Source organism: Cornus florida, unplaced genomic scaffold, assembly GCF_030987335.1.
Source record: "Cornus florida cultivar Cherokee Brave unplaced genomic scaffold, ASM3098733v1 CherokeeBrave_3.0.0_Hap2_Chr03, whole genome shotgun sequence".
NCBI classification, from domain to species: domain Eukaryota; kingdom Viridiplantae; phylum Streptophyta; class Magnoliopsida; order Cornales; family Cornaceae; genus Cornus; species Cornus florida.
In genome coordinates this window covers 59,115,540-59,137,421 of record NW_026775573.1, presented here as the reverse complement: position 1 = coordinate 59,137,421, position 21,882 = coordinate 59,115,540, and the positions used below count along the sequence as shown (strand labels likewise).

The following is a 21,882-nucleotide window of genomic DNA, read 5'->3' as shown; positions in this document are numbered from 1 at the left end:
GCGAGTTATGACGTGTTGACCAGACCTATTTTTACCCAATTCATATTTAACCCGTTACAAGTAGGTTGAATATGAATCACGACTCATATTCAACCCGCCCACATTTAATCCTATCCAAACCCGACCCACCCTGCCCGTTTGGCACCCCTAAGCTACGCTAAGTAAAAATTTTCTTTTGTTTTTTAACTAGTTGATGCATGATGCAAAAGAGCTCAACACCTATTGATGTAGAAGTTGAGAAGAGTTTAATAAAGAATACAGATCACATCACAGAATTAAAGGCGCAGTCATAAGAGTTGTTGTTCTTGATAAAATTAATTCTCTTTTTCTTTTTCTTTTTGCTCTTTTCTTTGTTAATGAAATAATTCACTTTTATGCAGTTTAATTTTTTTAATACACCTAATTTAATTAAATTACCTTAAGAAATAAAGTATATCTTATGAATACTTCATGAGGCACATTATTGACAACTAGAACTCTATACACTAATCACAAGCCCCCGTATATAATAATATCATTTGGTAAATTATTGAAATTTGACAAATAATGCAAATTAATACAATAAAAAATCAAGGAGAAAATAAAAAAGAATATATATGAAAAAAAATTTCAAATGTAACAATCTATTTAATATCCCAAGGAAAAAAGAAAAAGAAACACACTTTGTCACCATATTTTTTCTTCCGAAACTATTTTTAATGAGTTGACATAACTTCAAGTATTGTTTTCTCTTTACACATCAATTAGATGAGTTATTGTGCATTATGAAAGCACGAAGCGAAAGAAATTAGTACTTGAATACTTAAGGCCTGTTTGGAATACCACCCATTCAAATAATTAAATACGCTAAGAACTCATTACTTGACTTATGGTCGTTTTTGTTTATGTTTGGCCCCACTAAACTTGTGTGGTAGTCTTTTGTTTATATTTTCCTCTACACACAAAAACTCAATAATTGATTTGTCCCTCACCCTTAATTAATGTTTATAAATTCCTAAAATAACAGTTCGGATGGATGTTGAATATTCCTAAAATAATTCCTGACAAAAACTGTAGTCAAACCCTCCACGATAGTGTTCGGGCTTTTAGTCCACTTTAAATGCAGCAAAACCACCAACACCCTTTACTATATATCTCCTTCCATAATCGAAATATATTACTTGGAAATGAATTTTTGGCTGCATTGAGGTTTGACACATATAAGGTTTTTAAAATATTCTAATGCATTTTTGGTAATTGCTTTTTTAAACTTTAATCAGTACTATTAATTGTACAAATTTAGAATAAAGATAGTGGTTTTGTTGTATTTGGAAAGAAAATAAGTGGGTTTGAAATACGGCTGTTTAATCTAAAGATCACTGTAAAAGATGTGAATAAAATTAATTGTTCATTTTTGAGGAAGAAATTAATTCTTATATATAAATAAATAAGGCAAAAGTGCAAAACACAATAAATGGTATAAAAGCTAGCAAGTTAGTCCTATAGTTTCAAAAGTGAATAACTTGCAATATCCCTGTGGTATAAAAGCGAGCAAGTTAGTCATGTAGTTTCAAAAGTGAACAACTTACCTCCTTGCATAATTTGCATTTCACCTCCAATCATTTTTCACCCAATATCATTATGTATTTACAAAACTACCCCCTATAACTATTTTTTTTTTTAAATAAAAAATAAAAGGCAGAATATCTTAAATGTCCTCTATAATAAACTGAGCTATTACATGACCCAAAATTGACTTAATGTTGTAACTCCGCATATGGGCCTCAGCCAGATTTATGTGAACTCGGGTTAAATAGATTTCTTGCTTTCCTTTCTTTAAATTTTTAAAACTTTGATATTTGTGTCATCAATTAATTATATTATGTGATATAAATAAAAATATTTTTATTTTTATTTTTATTTAATAAGTTAGTGATACAAATCATCACTGCAACCCTTTCAATTAAGAGTTTTTTTTCGCCATAGAGAGATTAGGCACTGGACGTAGGGTGAACATTGGGATAACCGAATGCAAGAAAAATATGCGTCCTTGTCCCGAAAAATTGTTTTGTAACAGGATCAAAATTTGTCGTTGTCCACCTAAGGCGAATTGTCAAAAGTTGAAACATTCAAAATTAAAAGCTCATACTAACAACTTTAATAGGCAATTAGAGGGGCCATTTTTTTTTATTATTATTAATCTAAATATACCAAAGAATCACGTGATAAAACAGTAGCTCTAAATCCAGACAAGAAGCAAGTTGTGATAATCCTGTAAAATATAAATCAATTAGGCAACTGAAGGGACTATTTATTTTCATTAGGATGAGTTTTCATTTCTTTTTGTGACCAAGTGTTACGCGATTTAATCCAAAAATTTAAGTTATTAGTTGGGACTAATACTCAATTCATATATACCCATTTACTTTTTCATTCGAATTCAATGTGGAACAAACTCCCCTTTGTTATTCTAAGACATCTAGAAACGTAGCAGTGTCCAGAAAACACATTCAATAGACACGCTGTTGGGATTTTGTATGTGCTATATAGTAATTGTGTGGAATGTATTTGACAATGGTTAAATTTTTTTTTTTTTTTTTTTTTTTTTTTTTTTTACGTATATAAGGTGAATGATGGATACAAATCAATTAATGAGATAGATTGGGGTGTACTATAATTATACAGGTTGGTTCACATATATGATGGGTATTCATATGCGGACCTAAATGAATCATGGATTAACCGTATTTTCATTAGTTCTAATTCGGTAACAGAAGATGAACTCTCTATTTGCAAAGAATTAAAAAGGGCTCGTCGATGAGTTGAGAAATTGCAATTGTCATCGTTGCAATTTACTCCTTATCTTTGCTATGGCACAGTGTCTCTCAAGCATGAGAGAGGCTATGGACTCTTGCCTTGGTTTGATAATTGCTTTGATTTCTTCTCTTGACTCTAGGGTCTGAAATTCGGATACTTCAAGGAAGAATTGGGCCCAAAGATGATCCTCATTCCTAGCCCACTACAATAGTGTTAAGCCCAAGTGTATGGAATTGCAGGAATTGCAGGAATTGTAGGAATTGCTTTGAGCACTCTTTTAAAGTGAATGGAAGAGTGCTAATACCACTCTTAGGGTTTCTATATAAATTGTCCTTACAAAAAGTGATATTGTTGTGCCCAAGCATTCTGATAGGTTTTCCCATTACAACAAAAATGTACCCGACCTTTCAAAAAAAAATACCCAAAACCACCAGAACATAGTAAGCAAAATATTACTAGTCCATTAAATTTAGCAGACATTTTTGCATCACCGCGTATGACACCAATGCTTCTTCTATTCATTATCAGAAGACCATCAATTTGAAGTAAGTTCCATTTCCGTAACTTCTGCCAATGAAAGAGCTTTAGTCTCTCCCTGCACTTTGATTCCTGCATGCCTACATCAAGAATCATAATATTAAGAGCATAATCCTCAAGGGAATAAAAATTTAGAAGATCTAAATAATTATGTGTCGAAATTTTCACGAAAGACTGCCTCATAGCCCATTTATTCAAGCAATCCACACAATGAAAGCAATCATGGTTCATAGCATAATATAGCCACCATAAGGAATTCCATTACATTTTTAACCAGCAGGGGAATATTCAAAAGGGATTCAAAACTAAATAAACGGAACATGATTATGACAAATTCATGGACCAGACTACATGGACAATCTTAACATTTCACACATAGTAATCGAAAAGGGCTTTTAGCCCAATGGTATATAACCTACCCACCCTCAGAGAGGAGGGGTTCGAGCCACGATGTGGGCAAAAGCGTGTGTGAGTACTTACCTGAACCAAAAATATATATATCAACAGCAACATCAACAAAAAAAAAAAAAAAAAAATTTCACATAAATTTTTTTTTTTTATTTTGACATATTAAACAATTCTCCATATCGTTTTTAGAACTAGTTGGAAGATGATATGTTATTTTATATTTTCTGTTAGACAACTTGAGTGACTAAATATAAAATATAAAGTTTTGCCCCTGCTGCATGGTTATAGGCAGCTACCACATTAGTAAATACATTTAACCAAAAAAAGCAAGCAATCTACATTATTATGCAGTAGAATAATGAAGAATATTAATATCCAATTACTCAAAATGTTACACAAAGAAGAATTACAAATAAATAAATAAATAATCTAAAGATAAAGGATGTTGGGTAACATTTAGGTATCATCTACACAATGAAGATGAGATAAGTTTTGGAGCATTAGAAAGTGAATCAATTATTTCAGATATGATTCTCTACATTTTCCACATGTCAGCAATCAATTACTTGTGGTAATTTTCAAATATGACAGTTAGAAAAAGAAAACAATAATAATAAACTTCTACTAAATTTTTTATACTCTTTATTACAAAAGTACAATTGAAATAACACCACTGGTTTCTAGAAAGAAAAACTTGCCTTAAATAGTTTTATTACTTCTCTTTTTTTAAGAAAGAGGGGGACCGAGAAATCAAATACGGAGTACTAAAGATAGAAGATATAAAAATGCTATTAGGGAGGATAGAGATATCCATAATAAAAGAAAATTTTCCAATCACTACCAACAAAAAATAAACAAAAATAGTCACTACCAACAAAAAATAGACTCCTTTGACCCTCACCGTGCCTGTTCAGAGCTTGAGGGTCACAGTGGCCTTACACAAGACCATTGAAACCTCGAAGCATACATTTAATTGTTACAAAACTTCTAAATCCATCTAATCACCTTCTCAAAAGTTGTGAATAGGTCAACTACCTCTAGTATCAAATGGTCATATGCCATTAGCCACCCATCTAACAACAGTATCAAAATTTCTTATATCAAACATTCCCAAGGCCCCACATCCAAAAAACAACCTCAAGACTTTCCAGAAGAGCTAAAATTGCCTCACCTTATTGAACTCAAGCATCTAATTTCTTAAAAGTGTTGCTAGAATTGTCTCTACCTCCCAGTTGACCCATCTTAATGAACCCATTATTGAACTTCTAAAGTATCTCCAAAAAACACTATTAACATTTTAACCACGTTATGCGATATATAATACATGTAAGAAATACAATACGCACAGTTCTCAAGTTGAACTATAAATATATTGCAACCTTAGAAGAAATTAACCATTTCTTACAAATTTTGTACGATTATACCATTCTAAATTAGAGGAACCAATTGAAGCCTGTTTTTTTTTTTTTTTTTTTTTTTTTTTTTTTTTTTTTTTTTTCCTTCTTTTGTTGCATTTTGATAGAAATATATATTCTTCTTCTGTAGTGTATACATGGGATGCACCCCATTTGGGTGCTTCTCAGTCACTTACTCTCACTTATCAAAAAACTTCTCCTCTTTAGAGTTTGCAACTTAATTTAGTCATTCTCTATTATATTAAAGAACTAACTATATGTTGTTTTTATTTACATGACTACATTTATTTTTAATGAATTGACACGTTGATAAATGAAGTGGATAGTTTTATAAGAAAATACAGTTTCATCTCCACTTTGATATGAACCATGCAACAGGTTGCTATCAATGACACGATGTCAAGATAAAACTTTTTTTTTTTCTTTTCTTTTTTTGGACTAGTTGATGCATGACGCAGAAGAGCTCTTAACACCTATCGATGTAGAAAATGAAGAAGAGAACGAGAAAGAAGACAGAATACAGATCAAGGCATGACATGGAAGAGCTCTGAACACCTATTGATGTAGAAGATGAAGAAGAGAAGGAGAAATAAGAGAGAATACAGATCACATCACAGATTTGAAGGCACAGTCATAAGGTTGTTCTTGATATAAATAACTCTCTCTCTCTCGCTCTCTCTCTCTCTCTTTGTAAATGAAATCAATTCACTTTTATGCATTTCAATTTTTTAGTAGACACTTTATTTGATTAAATTACCTTAAAAATTTAAGTATATCTTCTGAATACTTTATGAGGCCCATTGTCAACTAGAACTCTATACACTAGTCACCAGCTCTCTGTACAATAATAACTTTTGGTAAATTATTGAAGTTTGGCAAATATTAAAACTTTATTTTTTTGGATTTGGGGGAGAATGTGTAAATCTATAGGGGAGATAGCGGACTTTGGGGATACTTTGAGTGTCTAGGGGCCCTTTTTTGGCCCTTGTGTGGTTCTTGGGTTGCGCTCCCCTTTGAGGGCTGTTTATAATACTTAACTTACATAAAAAAGAAAAAGAAAAGAAGAAAAAAAAAAACAAAGGTTTGGCAAATAATGCAAGTAAATTCAATAAAAATCAATGACAACAAACAAAAGGATAATAATAAAAATAAATAAGTTTCAAATATAACAAGCTAATATCTCAAAGAAAAAAAGAAAAAGGAACACTGTCACCATATTTTTTCTTCCAAAACTATTTTTAATGAGTTGACAAACTTTAAGTATTGTTTTCTCCGTTCACATCAATTAGATGAGTCATTGTGCATTATGAAAGCACGAACAAGAAGAATTTAGTATCATCAAAATGAAAAGAGAAATTAAAATAAATTGGAAAACAAGGTACCACAAATCTAAGATAACAAAACTATGCATGGGGTAAGGAGCCATAAAGTTAAACATCCAGATAACCAGTACACATCAATATGCATAAGCATACCTGAGAATGGTAACATGACACTAGGCTTTCGTGAAGAGTAGCAAGGCCCATGATCTAAGACCTAGAGGGGGTGAGGGGTATTTAGAATTTGAAATCTAAGTTCACTAACTTCAACTAATTTCTGAAATTTGACTTAATTTGATTATTATTCGAAAACTAAATTACCACAATAACAATTAAACTACTCAACCATAAAACGAAACAATCTTGCTAAGTAATAAAGTAAATAGCAAAATAGACACAAAGATTTTTTCACATGGGAACCCCAAAGGGAAAAACCACAGGTCCTAGTCCAAATCAGATCAAACCGACTATACAAGAAAGGAAATTCAAAACTAGTTAAAAGTTCCAAAACCCTGAAACCTCTAGTTAATTCCTGGCACAAACTATAGTCAGACCTTCCACTCGAGTGTTCAGGACTTCAGTCTGCTCTGTCAATCAATCTGCTCCTTACAACATCTGCTTCTCTCCAAATTTGATCAGTGGTGCAGTCCATCTTTGTTTGTGTTGAACTCGTTGTGGCCACAACAACAATGAATAGCTATACGAATCATACGATGCATGCACTCTTTCTTGCTAAATGATGAAAACTAGATGTATTTATAGATCGCATAGATGCCTAGAAAAATTAGGTTTTTGAGAGTTTTAATCAGGAAAGAAAACTGATTTTCTACAAAACTCGAGTGATTAAGCAGAACGTCCGTCAATCTACACCAGTCTAGTAAGTTTTTATCCAATGAGCTTTGATTGATCATTTGATCAATCAAAGGTCCTTGCACTTGAATACTTAGGTTCTTCAAACTTAGGAATTTCCAGAAATACAAATATCAATATCAAAATGGATTTTTCAGAATCAAACGTGAATTAAATGAAACCCTAACGAATGCATGAACCCTAATTGGGTGACTGCATGAGTATCAAATTTACCTTTATACCCTTCAATTTCGATTGTTTACATGGGCAAAAGGTAACTAACAAAAAATTCTTATTAACCTAACAATAATGCCTAGATTGAAGAACACCTAGGTAGCCAACCTTGAAACAATAAGTTTAAAAAGCTAAACTGTTAGAACATGCATATGTAAATACATATTAGTGTAGGGGTCAGATTGTAATTATATATAGGGTTTGTGGCCAATATGCAAATAGGCCTTTCTTGTATTTTATATATACCCTTTTATGTTTAGGGTTATAGTAAATAAGAGAACAAGAGGGCTGCGCCTCTCTTTTTTGTACTCTCTCTCATATCCATCAGCTCTCTCTCTCTCTCTTGAATTGTACATATTTTACATAAACAAAAACATTATATAATGGAATCAAATTAAATTAAAACATACAAAAAATCCAAACAAGAATGAATCAATTATAACTCTTAAAACAAAACCAAAATAGGCACCCAACTGTTTGTAATATTCATATTAGTTTCATAATAATAAAGTTTGCCAACAAGGCAAGTGAAAGCTTTCAGGAGGTAAAGAATAGTAAACTCAAACTAATGGCGGGTATTCTGTGTGTGCACGTATGCATTAGCAACAACCAAATGTTGCAGCTAATCTCTCCACATCCAAACAATAACAAGTATATGCTATACACTAGAAAAGTAATACATGACACAATTAGCCATCATGCATTTCTAATTAAATCTTTCAGCTATCATATCTGCTTTAAGAAGGTCGAACTACCTCTCAAAAAGGTGGAAATCAGAGATAAGTCAATAATATTTCTTTGGGGGAAAATGTATATGTATCATGTCTAGAAGGTATTAGGGACACAATGACTACTTGAACATAATAGTTAACGAATCATTCTCAGTTGCAAACCTTGTGAACGCTGTGATCATAGACTAATGATTTTCAGCAGTGGACTATATGGTTCCTTACCGATTGTAACAACATTCTTGATTACAAGCAAGTTACATTGAATTTCAGTATAGTAGAGAACTAGTGATGTTTGTTAAATTTCATCATTAACAAAATCTAGACAAAATAGCAAAACAATTAAGCCATTTTTTTTTTACCATAATTCACTCTCAAAACCTTGTTAATACCCTATGCATGCCCTCAACTAATTCCTATGCAACCCCACACCCAAACAAGAAAAGGAAAAATGAAAAAAGCCAACAACTTATGTTTCATAACCCACATGTCATTACCAATAGAGATGATCAGCTTAAAAAGACAAGAAAAACAAGTCCACACAAAATGACCACTTAAAAAGAAACGCTCTTGAAACAAGTTCCGAAGAAAAGGGAAAAAAAAATAGCAATAAAAGATTTATATATGTTTCACATAATTTCCCAGTGTACATCAGTGATGAAATATATGAAAAAGTGAACATAAGATATCAACATTAAAAACTATAAATATATTGAATGGTTAAAGTGAAGGTAAATTTCAAACAATCAAATCCTTACCTTGAACTGATGTTCAGCACGACAACATTCTCTCCAACAATGGCGTCCTTAAGTGAAATTAAACTGGGAACATAAGGAATTGCCTCAAATTTTGATTCAGCGCCACAAATCTTAAGATATTTAATATTTGGCCTTTCAGGGTCGTAACAAATTAGAGCACATTTAACAAATTGACGAAACATCACCACTGCCCCATTTTTCAGGTAATTTATCGGCTGATATAAACCATTAGGCCACCTCTGATCAGGTTGATTATCAAGTGTGAACATCTTTGTCCAAGATTCCTGAACACCATATATCTTCATAACCCACATGTCAATGAAATCATGACTAGAAGCATCACATATGCACAAACAACCTTCTAACACTCCCATGGACACATTATACTTCACACACGAATTGACCATACTGATGTCATCGTCTTCATCAGATCCATCATGTTCATGAGGCGGCGATGGAAACAATTGCAACTGCTCATTGTCAAAGCTAAAAGAAACTATATAATCAGTAGAACTAGATTCGTTAAATGAAAACATGTAATCAATAGAACTAAAATCAACAGTGATCAACCAATGGACACATCCCTCCAGATAAGTGGAAGATGCTAGGTCAGAATATAAAAAGGGAGTATGCCCAATGCTTTTCCATGATCCTGCAGTGCCGAGAGTGTATATCTCAAACCCTTTACCATAATTTATCGGCCCGGAGGAGTGTTCAAATATGCCATACCCATAACGGGATCACCACTCCACCGTTCAAACATTCTAACCACCTTGTATTGATCAGTCCGAGGACTAAAGCCAAACCCACACTCTACAAAATATTGGTTTTTTTCCTCAGCCCTTTTAGTCATAGGAAGGCTTATATACTCACCCGTGACTGGATTACACACAGCCACAGGTTCTTTAGACACCGGTTCAGAAAAACAGAGCATACCATGGCAAGAATTCACAATTTTGAAATTTGGGCCATTAGGGAGGCAAGCCATTTGTGCATCACCCCCTTCACTACTACTGAGCACCATTTCGGCATTGCGCAATGGGATCTTCAATTTGGTGTCAAGCTTCATATGACGGTCACATTTGAAACAGGGATTGTCGTCACACATGCAGTATCCAAGATTGAAATTATGGCAGTCTTCAGGCTCAACCAAGTAAAGCGTTCTTGAGTCGGGAACATGTGTTGAGTCCACGGTCCGAAGAAGAGCACAGGGCTCGGCCTTCGCAAACTGCATCTTGGTGAATTGAGGGTCAGAAACTATACTGAACCAAGTTTTGCAGACCCACTTGCAAACTAGAATACAATTTGCATGGAGCTTTAGTAGAATATCGACCATTATAGGCCTCGGAAGATCTGTTATTGAACTAGAATACCCTTCTTTCTGGGTTGTATTTCTTTTTCTTTTCATGGCCACTGTTGTATGAATCTATGAAATGGATTTGCAAGTCAGTGACAGAGACCCTCAGAGCACCGACTCAGTAAAATATGGGAAATTATACACAAATAGCTAGAGTATATGACACAAATCCCTAGTTAGAGAAATAACAGATAGCATGAACCATGGCATAGTACCAACAACAAAATAGATACTATGAGAGAGAAATTATCTCAAACAAAACCCTAGTTACCAACAACACCATAAATACTATGAGATATATATATATATATAGAGAGAGAGAGAGAGAGGGAGAGAGATACCTCTACAAATGTGGTCACCCTTGCAGTGGAATCCGCAGAGATTGTGAGAGGAGGGCAAAAGGAGCGCAGGTGTTGAGTCGAGCGAGTCACTCCAAAATCACAGTCGAAGACAGTGAGGACCACTCTACAAATATTGGAGTAACAAAATGATTTACTACAAATTAAACCTACTCTAAAAGGACAAAAATATCCTCATAAGAGGAACATTGTATTCACCATTTGCAAATTATTATTTAATTAAATATTTTTATAATAATAAATTTAAATATAATTAAACAATAATAAATAAATAAATTATCAAACTATATAATTTTATATTGATTATTCCACAAATAACCATTGAGAGAAGTGTGAGTTGGTACTCACATACACATGTCTCTTCTAAGACTCGAACTCTGAACCTTCCTTTGAAAAATAAGAGTCTAGTACCGCTAGGCCACTGGCCTATTGGTTATTGAGAGAAGTGTGTTACTTTCTGGTTTCACAAGACCATTAAAATCAGGAATGTCTCTTTCTAACAAAAATATTCAATCCATTTAAGACATGTTGCATCCAATTTCGAGAACACTTGCAAAAAGTTGGTGAGAAATTACTCTCCTTCAATAGTGCCTAGAACATAATTAACCAAATTCCGCAAAATTCTAGTATGAGAACTTTTTTTTTTTTTTTTTTTAATGATTAAAAGATGAAGATTAATGGGAGCATTTTTATTATTAGTTTTTAAGAGTAGCATGAGAGGAATTTTGATTAAAAAAAAAAAACACTTGTTCAAAGAAAGCTTATGCTTCTATATATTTATTAAAATAAATAATATTAAAAAAAAAATTAAAATGCATTATAAAAAATAAAAATAATTGAAACTTTCTGTACTTTTAATAATTGTATAAATTGAATGGAGAGAAGTAAAATGAGATGACACATTTGATTGTTTGATAAGAGGAATGAAAATAAGTAGTGCTATATATATATATATATATATTTTATCATTATACCTTTATTATATAATTTTACAAAATTTGATCAAGTGTAGTAGCATCATTTTACATAATATACCATACTTATTTTCCACATCCCTCCTTTCTTCGGTTCAATTTTGGAGAATAAAATGATGTTAAGTTACGATGGTTACCTCATCTAACTAGGGTCTTTTTCATTAATTTAGGGCTTTTAACTTGGGATCTCATCTAACTAGGGTCTTTTTCATTAATTTAGGGCTTTAAAATTGGGATCTTTGTTCTTGGTTGCTTTCCTTGGTCAGTCGGCGACCAATAAAGAGGAAACAGAGACAACGAGAGAGATATACAATGAGTGAATTCTAGAGATATATAGTTTTGTTTTAATTCAAAACAAAACTAGTGTTTTGTTATAAAATATTTTGAATAATAATCGAAAGCATGTGTTAGTAACGTCCATATGTTTCAAAATTTTTTAAAGTAAAAACATAAAAACATAATTAGTGTAATTTTTTTACTGTTCATTACTACAGTACCAAACGCTACAATGTGAAAACATACAAAATCACCAAATTGATGTTTCGATTTTTTCCCACCATGCACGAAATGTTTCAGCACTGTATAAAACAAAACAGTTTTTATCAAACAATACGCATATCAAACAGGCCCTATGTGTTTTGATGGTTCGCCATAGAGAGAAGTGGGCAGTGGGCACCGGACAGTCTGGACGTAGGTGAACATGAGGAGAATGCAAGATGATGAAAGCCTTGGAGCATTTTTCTTTAAAAGTTCTCCACAGCTACCAGCTAGGATCATTTACAGTTTTATGAGAACTTCTCAGTAAAGCTTAAGATCAAGCATGATAAAGATATCACTAGTTTTAACATCTTGGCTTAGTTCTTAATATACATTCCATTCACACAAGAAATTTGAAGTTACAGATCCACAAAAAGTGATATTGTTGTGACCTACTCAGTCAAGCACTTAATACACTTCCCATAACCACAACACCAGATATATATAGTAAGCAAAATATCAAACTTTAGGAGGTTGCAGCAAACTTATACTTCAACGCCGCAACTCCAGATACAGCTCCGATTCAAAATATCAAACTTTAGGAGGTTGCCACCAATGTTTCTTCCATTCGTTATCAGAATACCATCAATCTGAATCAAGTTCCGGTTCCCTGACTTCTGCCAATGAAAGAGCTTTAGTCTCTCCCTGCACTTCGATTCCAGCATACCTACATCAAGAATCATAATATTAAGAGGCATAATCTTCTAAATAATTATGACGTCGAAACTTTCACAAAAGACTACCCCATAGCACATTTATTCACGCAATCCACACAATCACAGCAACAATCTAAAGATAAAGGGACGTCAGACAACATTTAGGTATCTACACAACGAAGAACATGAGAAGAATTTTTGGATCATCAGATTTTAAAACATCATCTTAGAAAGTGAATCAATAATTTCAGATATGATTCTCTACATTTTCCACATGTCAGAAATCCTTGTGAAAATTTTCAACTATGACAGTTGCAAACAACAAGAATAAATAAAAAAAATAATAAATAAATCTGCCTGAAGAGTTATTACATCTCTTTCTTTAAAAGTGGGGGGGGGGGGGGGGGGGGGGGGGGGGGGGGGGGCGGGGCGGTGTTGTTAATAGAAGATATACCAACAAAAATAGACTACTTTGAGCCTCCCGTACCTGTTCGGAGCTTGAGGGTCACAGTGGCCTTACACGAGGCCATTGAAACCTTGAAGCATCCATTTAATTGTTACAAGACTTCTGATGCAGGAGCGGGTAGGGCCAATTCGAAATTAGAATTCAAGTAGAATCAGAAAGAGATTGAGAGAAAAAGGGAAGAAGAATAGAGGGAAGAGGAATTAGAAGAGAAGAAGAATTCAGAGGGAGAAGAAATCACGATAATCTCAAAATTCAATATCAATAATAATCATCAAAAGCTGCCCTTCACAATGTCTAAACCAACATATAAATAGGCATCGAAGAAAAACCCTAATCAACCTATTACCATAAATAAAACCCTAAATTGCTAAAATATCCCATAATAATAATAAATAAACAAAAATCCCTAATTCTATCTTTCTTTCCCACGTCTCCAATAGTAGGTGTGGGCCATGTGGTCTTCAAGCTCTCGGGTCAGGCCCGGTAATCCATCAACTTCTAAATCCATCTAATCACCATCTCAAAAACTGTGAATAGGTCAACAACCTCTATTATCAAATGGTTATATGCCATTAGCCTATGGATTACCATGCCACCCATCTAAAAACAATATCAGAATTCCCTATATAAAACATTGCCAAGGCCCTACATCCAAAAGCACCATCAAGACTTTCCACAAGAGCTAGAATCTCCTCAGCTTAGAGAACTCAAGTAGTCAAGTATCAAATTTCTTAAAAGTGTTGCTAGAATTGTCTCTAGCTCCCAGTTGGCCCACCTTAATGAACCCATTATTGAACTTCCAAAGTATTTCCAAAAAATACTATAGCATTTTGACCACGTTATGTAATATATAATACATGTAAGAAATACAATATGCACAATTCTCAATTTGAACTATAAATATATTGCAAACTTAGAAGAAATTAAACAATTTCTTACAAAATGTGTAAGATTATACTATTCTAAATTAGAGGAACCAATGAGGCCTGTTTTTCCTTCTCTTGTTGCATTTTGATAGAAATACATATTCTTCTTGTGCGTGTATACATGGGATGCAGCCCTTTAGGTGCTTCTCAGTGAACTTCCTCTTACTTATCAGAAAACTTCTCTTTAGAGTTTGCAACTTAATTTAGTCCTTTTCTATTATATTCAAGAACCAAATATAGGTTTTTTTTATTTACATGACTGCAGTATTTTTATTTTTTTATTTTTTTTATTTTATGAATTGAAACATTGATAAAAGAAGTTGCTAGTTTTATAAGATAATACAATTTCATCTCCACTTTGATATGAACAACCCAACGGGTTACTATCAATGACACAATTTAAAAATAATTTTTTTATATTTTATTTTTACTTTTCATTTTTTGGACTAGTTGATGCATGACGCAGAAGAGCTCTTAACACCTATTGATGTAGAAGTTGAAGAAGAGAAGGAGAAAGAAGAGAGAAGACGTTAATAAAGAATACACATCACATCACAGGATTAAAGGCACAATCAAAAGAGTTATTGTTCTTGCTAAAATTAATAAGATATTTAATATCCCAAAGAAAAAAGAATTAGGAACACACTTTGTCACCGTATTTTTTCTTCCAAAACTATTTTTAATAAGTTGACATACTTTACGTATTGTTTTCTCCGTACACGTCAATAGGATGTGTTATCGTGCATTATGAAGGCATGAACAGAAAGAAATTAGTATCATCAAAATGAAAAGAAAAAATAAAACAAATTGGTAAACGAGGTACCGCAAATCTAAGATATTTAACAAAACTATACATGGGGTAAAGAGCCATAAAGTTATATATCCAGATGACCAGTACCCATTTATATGAATAAGCATACATGAGAATAGTAACATAACACTAGGCTTTCATGTAGAGTAGCAAGGGCCATAATCTAGACCTAGAGGGGGTGAACAGAACTTGAAAGCTAAGTTCACTAACTTCAACTAATTTCTGAATTTTGACTAAATTTGATAGTTATTCGAAAACTAAATTACCACAATAGCAATTAAACTACTCAATCCATCATGCATCCAAACATAAAACGAATCAATCTTGCAAAGTAACAAAGTAAATAGCACAATAGACACAGATATTTTAAATGGAAACCCCAGAGGGAAAATCCATGGGACCTAGTCCATATCAGATCAAACCAACTATACAAGAAAGGAAATTCACAACTAGGTTAAAAGTTCCAAGACCCTGAAACCTCTAGTTAATTCCTGACACAAACTGTAGTCAAACCCTCCACTCGAGTGTTCGGGCCTTTATTCCACTCTGTCAATCAATCTGCTCTTCGCACCATCTGCTTCTCTCAAAATTTGATCACTGGTCCAGTCGTACAATCTGATCCTTGTAAAGTATCTTTGCTTGTCATGAACTCGTTGTAGCGACAACAACAATGAGGTCAAACATACAATATATTCCCTCACCACTCTATTATGAATGCCGAATGAAAAAAAAATACTCTAACAAGAGATTGCTAGAATACTCTCAGAAACACTGTATAAAATAGCTATAAAATGCATGCACTCTTTCTTGCCTAATGATGAAAACTAGATATATTAATAGATAGCATAGGCACCTAGAAAAATTAGGGTTTTGAGAGTTTTAAACAGAAAAGAAAACCGGTTTTCTACAAAGCAGAGAGTCTGTCAATCTAAACCAGTCTAGTGAGTTTTGATCCAATGAACTTCCATTAATCATTTGATCAATCGAAGTTCCCTGCACTTGAATACTTAGGTTCTTCAAACTTCGTAGTTTCCAGAAACACAAATATCTGAACAAAAATGGATTTGTCAGAATCAAACATGAATTACATGAAACCCTAATTGATGAATGCATGAACCTAATTGGGTGACAGCATATATGATTATCAAATTTACCTTTATACCCATGAATTTCGATTGTTTCCAGGTACAAGAGGTAATTAAGTTGACGTTAATGAACATTCAAAAATCTAACTGAAAACAAAATAAAAATATAGATTCAAGTGTCAACCTAAATCTTATTGACCAAACAATACCAATGCCAAGATCGTATGAACACCTAGGTAGCCAACCTTGAAATAATAAGTTAAAAAAGCTATACAGAAAACATTATATAATGGAATCAAATTAAATTAAAACGTACAAAAAATCCAAACAAGAATGAATCAAATACAACATTTAAAAAAACAAACAAACAAACAGGCTCCCAACTGCTTCATAACAATAAAGTTTGTCTACAAGTCAAGTGAAAGTGTTCACGAAGTAAAGAATAGTTAACCCAAACCAATGCCAGGTATTTTGTGCGTGCACATATGCATTAGCAATAACCAAATTTGAAGCTAATCTCCACATCCAAACACTAACATTCTATATGCTATACACTTGAAAAGTAATACATGACACAATCAGTCATCATGCATTTCTAATTTAATCTTTCAGTAATCATATATGCTTTAAGAAGGTTGAACTACCTCTCAAAAGGGTGTAAAATCAGAGACTCGGTCAATTATTTTTCTTTGGGGGCAAATGTATATGTATCATGTCTAGGAAGTATAAGGACACAATGACTAGTCGAACATAATAGTTTATGAGTCATTTTCAGTTGCAAAACTTGTGAACGCTGTGACCATAGACTAATGATTTTGAGCTGTGGACTATAAGGTTTCTTACCAATTGTAACAACATTCTTGATTACAAACAAGTTACATTGAATTTCAGTATAGTAGAAAACTAGTGATGTTATTTAAGTTTCAGTATTAACAAAATCTAGACAAAACACCAAAACCGTTAAGCCACTTTTAACTATAAATTCATTCTCAGAACCGTGTTAGTACCCTGTGCAGGCCCTCAACTCATTCCTACACAACCCCACACCTGAACAAGAAAAGGAAAAAGAAAAAAGCCAACAGCTCATTTTTCATTACCCATATGTCATTATCAATAGAGATGATCAACTTAAAAAGACAAGAAAATCAAGTCCACACACAAAATGACTGCTTAAAAAGAAATGCTCTTGAATGCAAGTTCCAAACAAAAGGGGAAAAAAATTAGCAAGAAAAAAGATTTATATATGTTTCCCATAATTTCCAAGAGTACATTAGTGATGAGGTTTATGAAGTGAACATCAGATATCATCATTGAGAACCATAAATATATTGAACGGTTAGAGTGAATGTAAATTGCGAACAAGCAAATCCTTACCTTGAACTGACGTTCAGCACGACAACATTATCTCCAATGATGGCGTCCTTAAGTGAAATGAGACTGGGAACATAAACAATTGCTTCAAAATTTGATTCAGCACCATGAATCGTAAGATATTTTAATGTTGGTCTTTCGGGATCATAACAAACCACAGCACATTTAAGATAATGAAACATCAATACTGCCCCATTTTTCAGGTAATTTATTGGCTGATATAAACCATAAGGCCACCCCTGATCAAGTTGATTATCAATAGAGAACAACGTTGTCCAAGATTCCCGAACACCATATTCCTTCATGACCCATATGTAAATGGGATCATAATTCGCATCACATATGCACAGACAGTCTTCCAACACTCCCATGGACACATTATGCTTTGTACTCAATCCAACCATGCCGATGTCATCATCTTCATCAGAATTATCATATTCATGAGGAGGCGATGGAAACAATTGCAACTGCTCAGTGTCAAAGTTAAAAGAAACTATATAATCAGTAGAACTAGATTTGCCAAAAGAAAACATATAATCGGTAGAACTAAATTCAAGACTGATCAGCCAATGGATACATCCCTTCAGATAAGTGGAAAACGCTAGGCTAGAATATAAAAAGGGAGCATCCCCAATGCTTTTCCATGATCCTGCAGTGCCGAGAGTGTATATCTCAATCCCGTTACTATAATTTATCGGGCCCGAAGCAGCTGTGTTCAAATATGCCATACCCATAACCGGATCACCACTCCACCGTTCAAACATTCTAACCACCTTGTATTGATCAGTCTGAGGGCTAAAACCAAACCCACACTCAACAAAATATTGGGTTTTCTCCTCAGCCCTTTTAGTCATAGGAAGGCTTATATACTCACCCGTGACTGGATTACACACAGCCACAGGTTCATTAGACTCCGGTTCAGACAAACAGAGCATACCATGGCACGAATTCACAATTTTGAAATTTGGGCCATTAGGGCGGCAACCCATTTGTGCATCACCCCCTTCACTACTGAGCACCATTTCGGCATTGCGCAATGGGATCTTCAATTTGTTGTCAAGTTCCATATGACGGTCGCATCTGAAATCAGCCTCGTCTTCACATATGCAGTATCCAAGATCGAAATTATGACAGTCTTTCGGCTCAACCAAGTAAAGTATTCTTGAGTCTGGAACATGTGTTGAATCCAAGGTCCGAAGAAGAGCACAGGGCTCTGCCTGTGCAAACTGCTGCTTGGCGAATTGAGGGTCAGAAACTATAGTGAACCAATTTTTGCAGACACACTTGCAAACTAGAATACCCTTTACAGGGAGCTTTAGTAGAATATCAAAGATTATAGGGCTCGGAAGATCTGTGATTGAAGACTCATGCTTGTCTCCTTCTTTATGGGTTGATTTTCCTTTCTCTTTCATGGCCACTGTTCTAAGAATCTATGAAATGGATTTGGAAGTCAGTTACAGTGAATATAAAACCCTAAGAGCACTGATTCAGTAACACTAGGGGAAGTATACATAAATAGCACAGAAATCCCTAGTTAGAGAATAAAAAGCTACCACACAAATCCCTAGTTAGAGAAATAACAGATACCATGAGAGATCTCAAACAAAACCCTAGCTACCAACAACAAAATAGATACTATGACAGTGTGTGTATATATACATAGAGAGAGAGAGAGAGAGAGAGAGATACCTCTAAGAATGTGGGGCAACCTTGCAGTGATGTAGAAAACGGGGAATCCGCAGAGATGATGAGAGGAGGGCAAAAGGGACGGAATGGCGCGTATAACAGTGGAAGACGGGGGCCTCTACAAATATTGCAACAAAATGATACTTTTACCTTTACTAATTAAACCTACTGTAAAAGGACAAAAATACCCTTATGAGAGGAATATTTGATTTAGCCGTTTGTAGAAAAATGGGCGGAAAAGACTGAACGAAGGATGAGTGAGGATACTAGAAATTAATTAATTATTTGGACCATTTGAAATTTGGTCGACTAATTTAATAAAATTAAAATTTTATATTCTTTTACTGATATACCTTCTTTATAAAATTATATAAAAATTAATGAAGTGATAAATAACATTTTTACAGTGATAAATAACATTTTTACATAATATACCATACTTATTTTGGAGAATAAAATGAGCTAAGAAAAAAGAAATGATAAGTTTCTAAGGATAGTCTCATCTATTAGAATATTTCTTAATTTTATTATGGTGCTTTATTTGAGGTGGAGAAAATTTTAGGGAAGAACAAAATGATAAGTTACCAAGGGTTGCCTTATCTTGTTAGAATGTTTCTCAATTTTATAATGGAGCTTTATTTGAAATGGAGAAATATTTAGTTAAGGTGAAGTTATGAAGAGATTCTTATTTGAGATGGAACTATGTTAAAGCAAGTGAATTATTTGAAAGGTTGAACTTACTGATTTTGGCTTACCTTTATCTACTGCCAAAGTTGAACCGATGGCTTACCTTTATCTACTGCCAAAGTTGAACCGATTCAAATGACTGAACGAGTTCAACTTGGACGATGGGTTATTGGAAGTTCCGGGAAACAGTTTCCAAATTGATTTTGGAAGCCAGAAGACTTGGGGAAAAGATTGAAGATTTGGGAATAATTTAACGAATAAGGTAACTCCTTATAGACAAGTTGGGGAATACTTGTCCAATAAGGAATTGAGTTTTGAAGACTTTATAAATAGAGGTGAGTTTAGAGAGAAAAAATTAATTGAGATTATGTGAGGAAGAAAAGAGAGTGTAATTAAGTTTTTTTGAAGTAAAGTTAATTGTTCTTCGCCCATGGACTAGGCAATTTGTCAAACCATGTAAATCTCGTTTTGCTTGTGTGTGCAGGGGCGGAGCCAGAATTTTATTTCAGATGGGGCACAATGCACTTGTTATAAAAAAAAAAATTAATAAACATGACAAATAGGAAGTATAATTTTTTAAAATAAAAAAGACAAATAAGAAAAAAAATAGTTGTAAAATAATATGCTAAATAAATACTGTAAAAAAAATATAGTTACAAATATAAGAATCAAAATATTAATTAATAATATTTTAATTAAATACAATCACAAATGTCATCGATAAAAAGGAATAAGTTTAAAATAATACAAAAATACATAATTATACATAAGTGAAAAAATAAATTTTTTGAAAAAGGAAACAAAAATTAGAAAAGGAAAAATATATTGTATTCTTGAAGGAGCGATATATGTAACTTTTTTTTTTCAAAAGGAAATTAGAAGAATTTGAAAATTTGAGGGGGGACACTATTTAAAATTACCATGTAAGTATATGCATATACCAAAAATATGTACCTATGTATATTAAGTTGTAACAAAGTGAGGGGGGGCACGTGTCCCCTCTGGGCCTTAATTGGCTCCGCCTATGTGTTTGTGTTTTTTTTATCTGTTATGTTTCTCAATTATGTGTGAAACCCTAATAACATCCAATAGGGGTCTTCCTCATTAACTCAGGGCTTTCAAATTTGGGCCTTTTGTTCTTGGTTGCTTTCCCTCCTCCCTAGCAAATAGAGAGGAAACATAGTCAGACATAGGGAGAGAATGACTGAATCCAAGAGGGAAAGAGAGATTGAATCAGAGAGAGAGAGAGAGAATGTGTTTTGATGGTTTTGCGTTACAACTTATAAAAAATTAAAAAAAAATAAAAAAAAATTGGTTTTGCGTTATAGAGAGTAGGGTGAACATGAGGATAATCGAATCCAATGAAAAGATTTTTCCTTGTTCCAAAAAAATTATCATGTAAGCCAATCAAAATTTATCATAGTCCAATGTAAGTGCAAAAAATTGAAAAGATTCATTTACACCCGCGTCCAAGAGAAAAATGAAGTATTGAATCGAATATTATTTGAGAATGCAAAAAGTACTAATAATAACTTAACTGATACAAACCCACCTCTTTCTAAAATTTTGCACTTACACTTACCGTTTTCAAAGTTCAACTAGGTGAATTTTTAAAAGTTGAAACCCTCCAAATCAAAAACTCAAATGAATTTTAATAGGCAATTAGAGAGACACCCCTCTAGGTTTGCTTTTATTACAATCAGACTAAACCTGGAGAAAAATTGCTCTAACGCCCCTATCAGACATTTATTTTTAGGCATATTACACAAACCACCCACGAGGTTTCTATATTATGCATGTAAATAGAAGTTATAACAATATTACAAAAAGGTCCATATTAACCATTTGACCACAAAAAATTAATATAAATTTACACTTTTGACCTTAAAATTAAAGTATTTATTTTTAATGAAAAAATTAAAA

At 33.3% G+C, this 21,882-nt stretch overlaps 2 protein-coding genes across 4 annotated transcripts; both read right to left on the bottom strand.

Annotated features, from left to right (window-relative positions):
• Positions 1-3,210: 3,210 nt before the first annotated feature.
• Positions 3,211-10,852, bottom strand: LOC132300623 (F-box protein CPR1-like). Of its 3 annotated transcripts, XM_059797798.1 has the most exons (3): positions 10,743-10,852; positions 9,045-10,272; positions 3,211-3,413 (listed from the first exon to the last, which is right to left on the bottom strand). In XM_059797798.1, the coding sequence occupies exons 2-3, from the start codon at positions 9,578-9,580 to the stop codon at positions 3,332-3,334; spliced, it is 618 nt and encodes a 205-aa protein (XP_059653781.1). In that variant the 5' UTR covers positions 9,581-10,272; positions 10,743-10,852; the 3' UTR covers positions 3,211-3,331. The 3 variants fall into 3 exon arrangements, 2 of the variants coding, with proteins under 2 accessions (XP_059653781.1, XP_059653780.1); XR_009480514.1 differs by lacking the exon at positions 10,743-10,852 and having other exon boundaries at positions 9,045-10,732; XM_059797797.1 differs by lacking the exon at positions 10,743-10,852 and having other exon boundaries at positions 9,045-10,715.
• A 1,736-nt stretch (positions 10,853-12,588) lies between these two features.
• On the bottom strand, positions 12,589-19,431 carry LOC132300622 (F-box protein At3g07870-like). Its single transcript, XM_059797796.1, has 3 exons — positions 19,276-19,431; positions 17,590-19,016; positions 12,589-12,938 (listed from the first exon to the last, which is right to left on the bottom strand). The coding sequence occupies exons 2-3, from the start codon at positions 18,996-18,998 to the stop codon at positions 12,857-12,859; spliced, it is 1,491 nt and encodes a 496-aa protein (XP_059653779.1). The 5' UTR covers positions 18,999-19,016; positions 19,276-19,431; the 3' UTR covers positions 12,589-12,856.
• Positions 19,432-21,882: the final 2,451 nt, after the last annotated feature.

Bases quoted from the DNA above. Each gene is read 5' to 3' on its own strand.
- LOC132300623 (XM_059797798.1), bottom strand. From the start codon at position 9,580: ATGTTTTCATTTAACGAATCTAGTTCTACTGATTATATAGTTTCTTTT. The intron at 3,414-9,044 runs GTAAGGATTTGA...TTCTTGATGTAG, and splicing joins GTGCTGAACATCAGTTCAAG to GCATGCAGGAATCAAAGTGC.
- LOC132300622 (XM_059797796.1), bottom strand. From the start codon at position 18,998: ATGAAAGAGAAAGGAAAATCAACCCATAAAGAAGGAGACAAGCATGAG. The intron at 12,939-17,589 runs GTAAGGATTTGC...TTCTTGATGTAG, and splicing joins GTGCTGAACGTCAGTTCAAG to GTATGCTGGAATCGAAGTGC.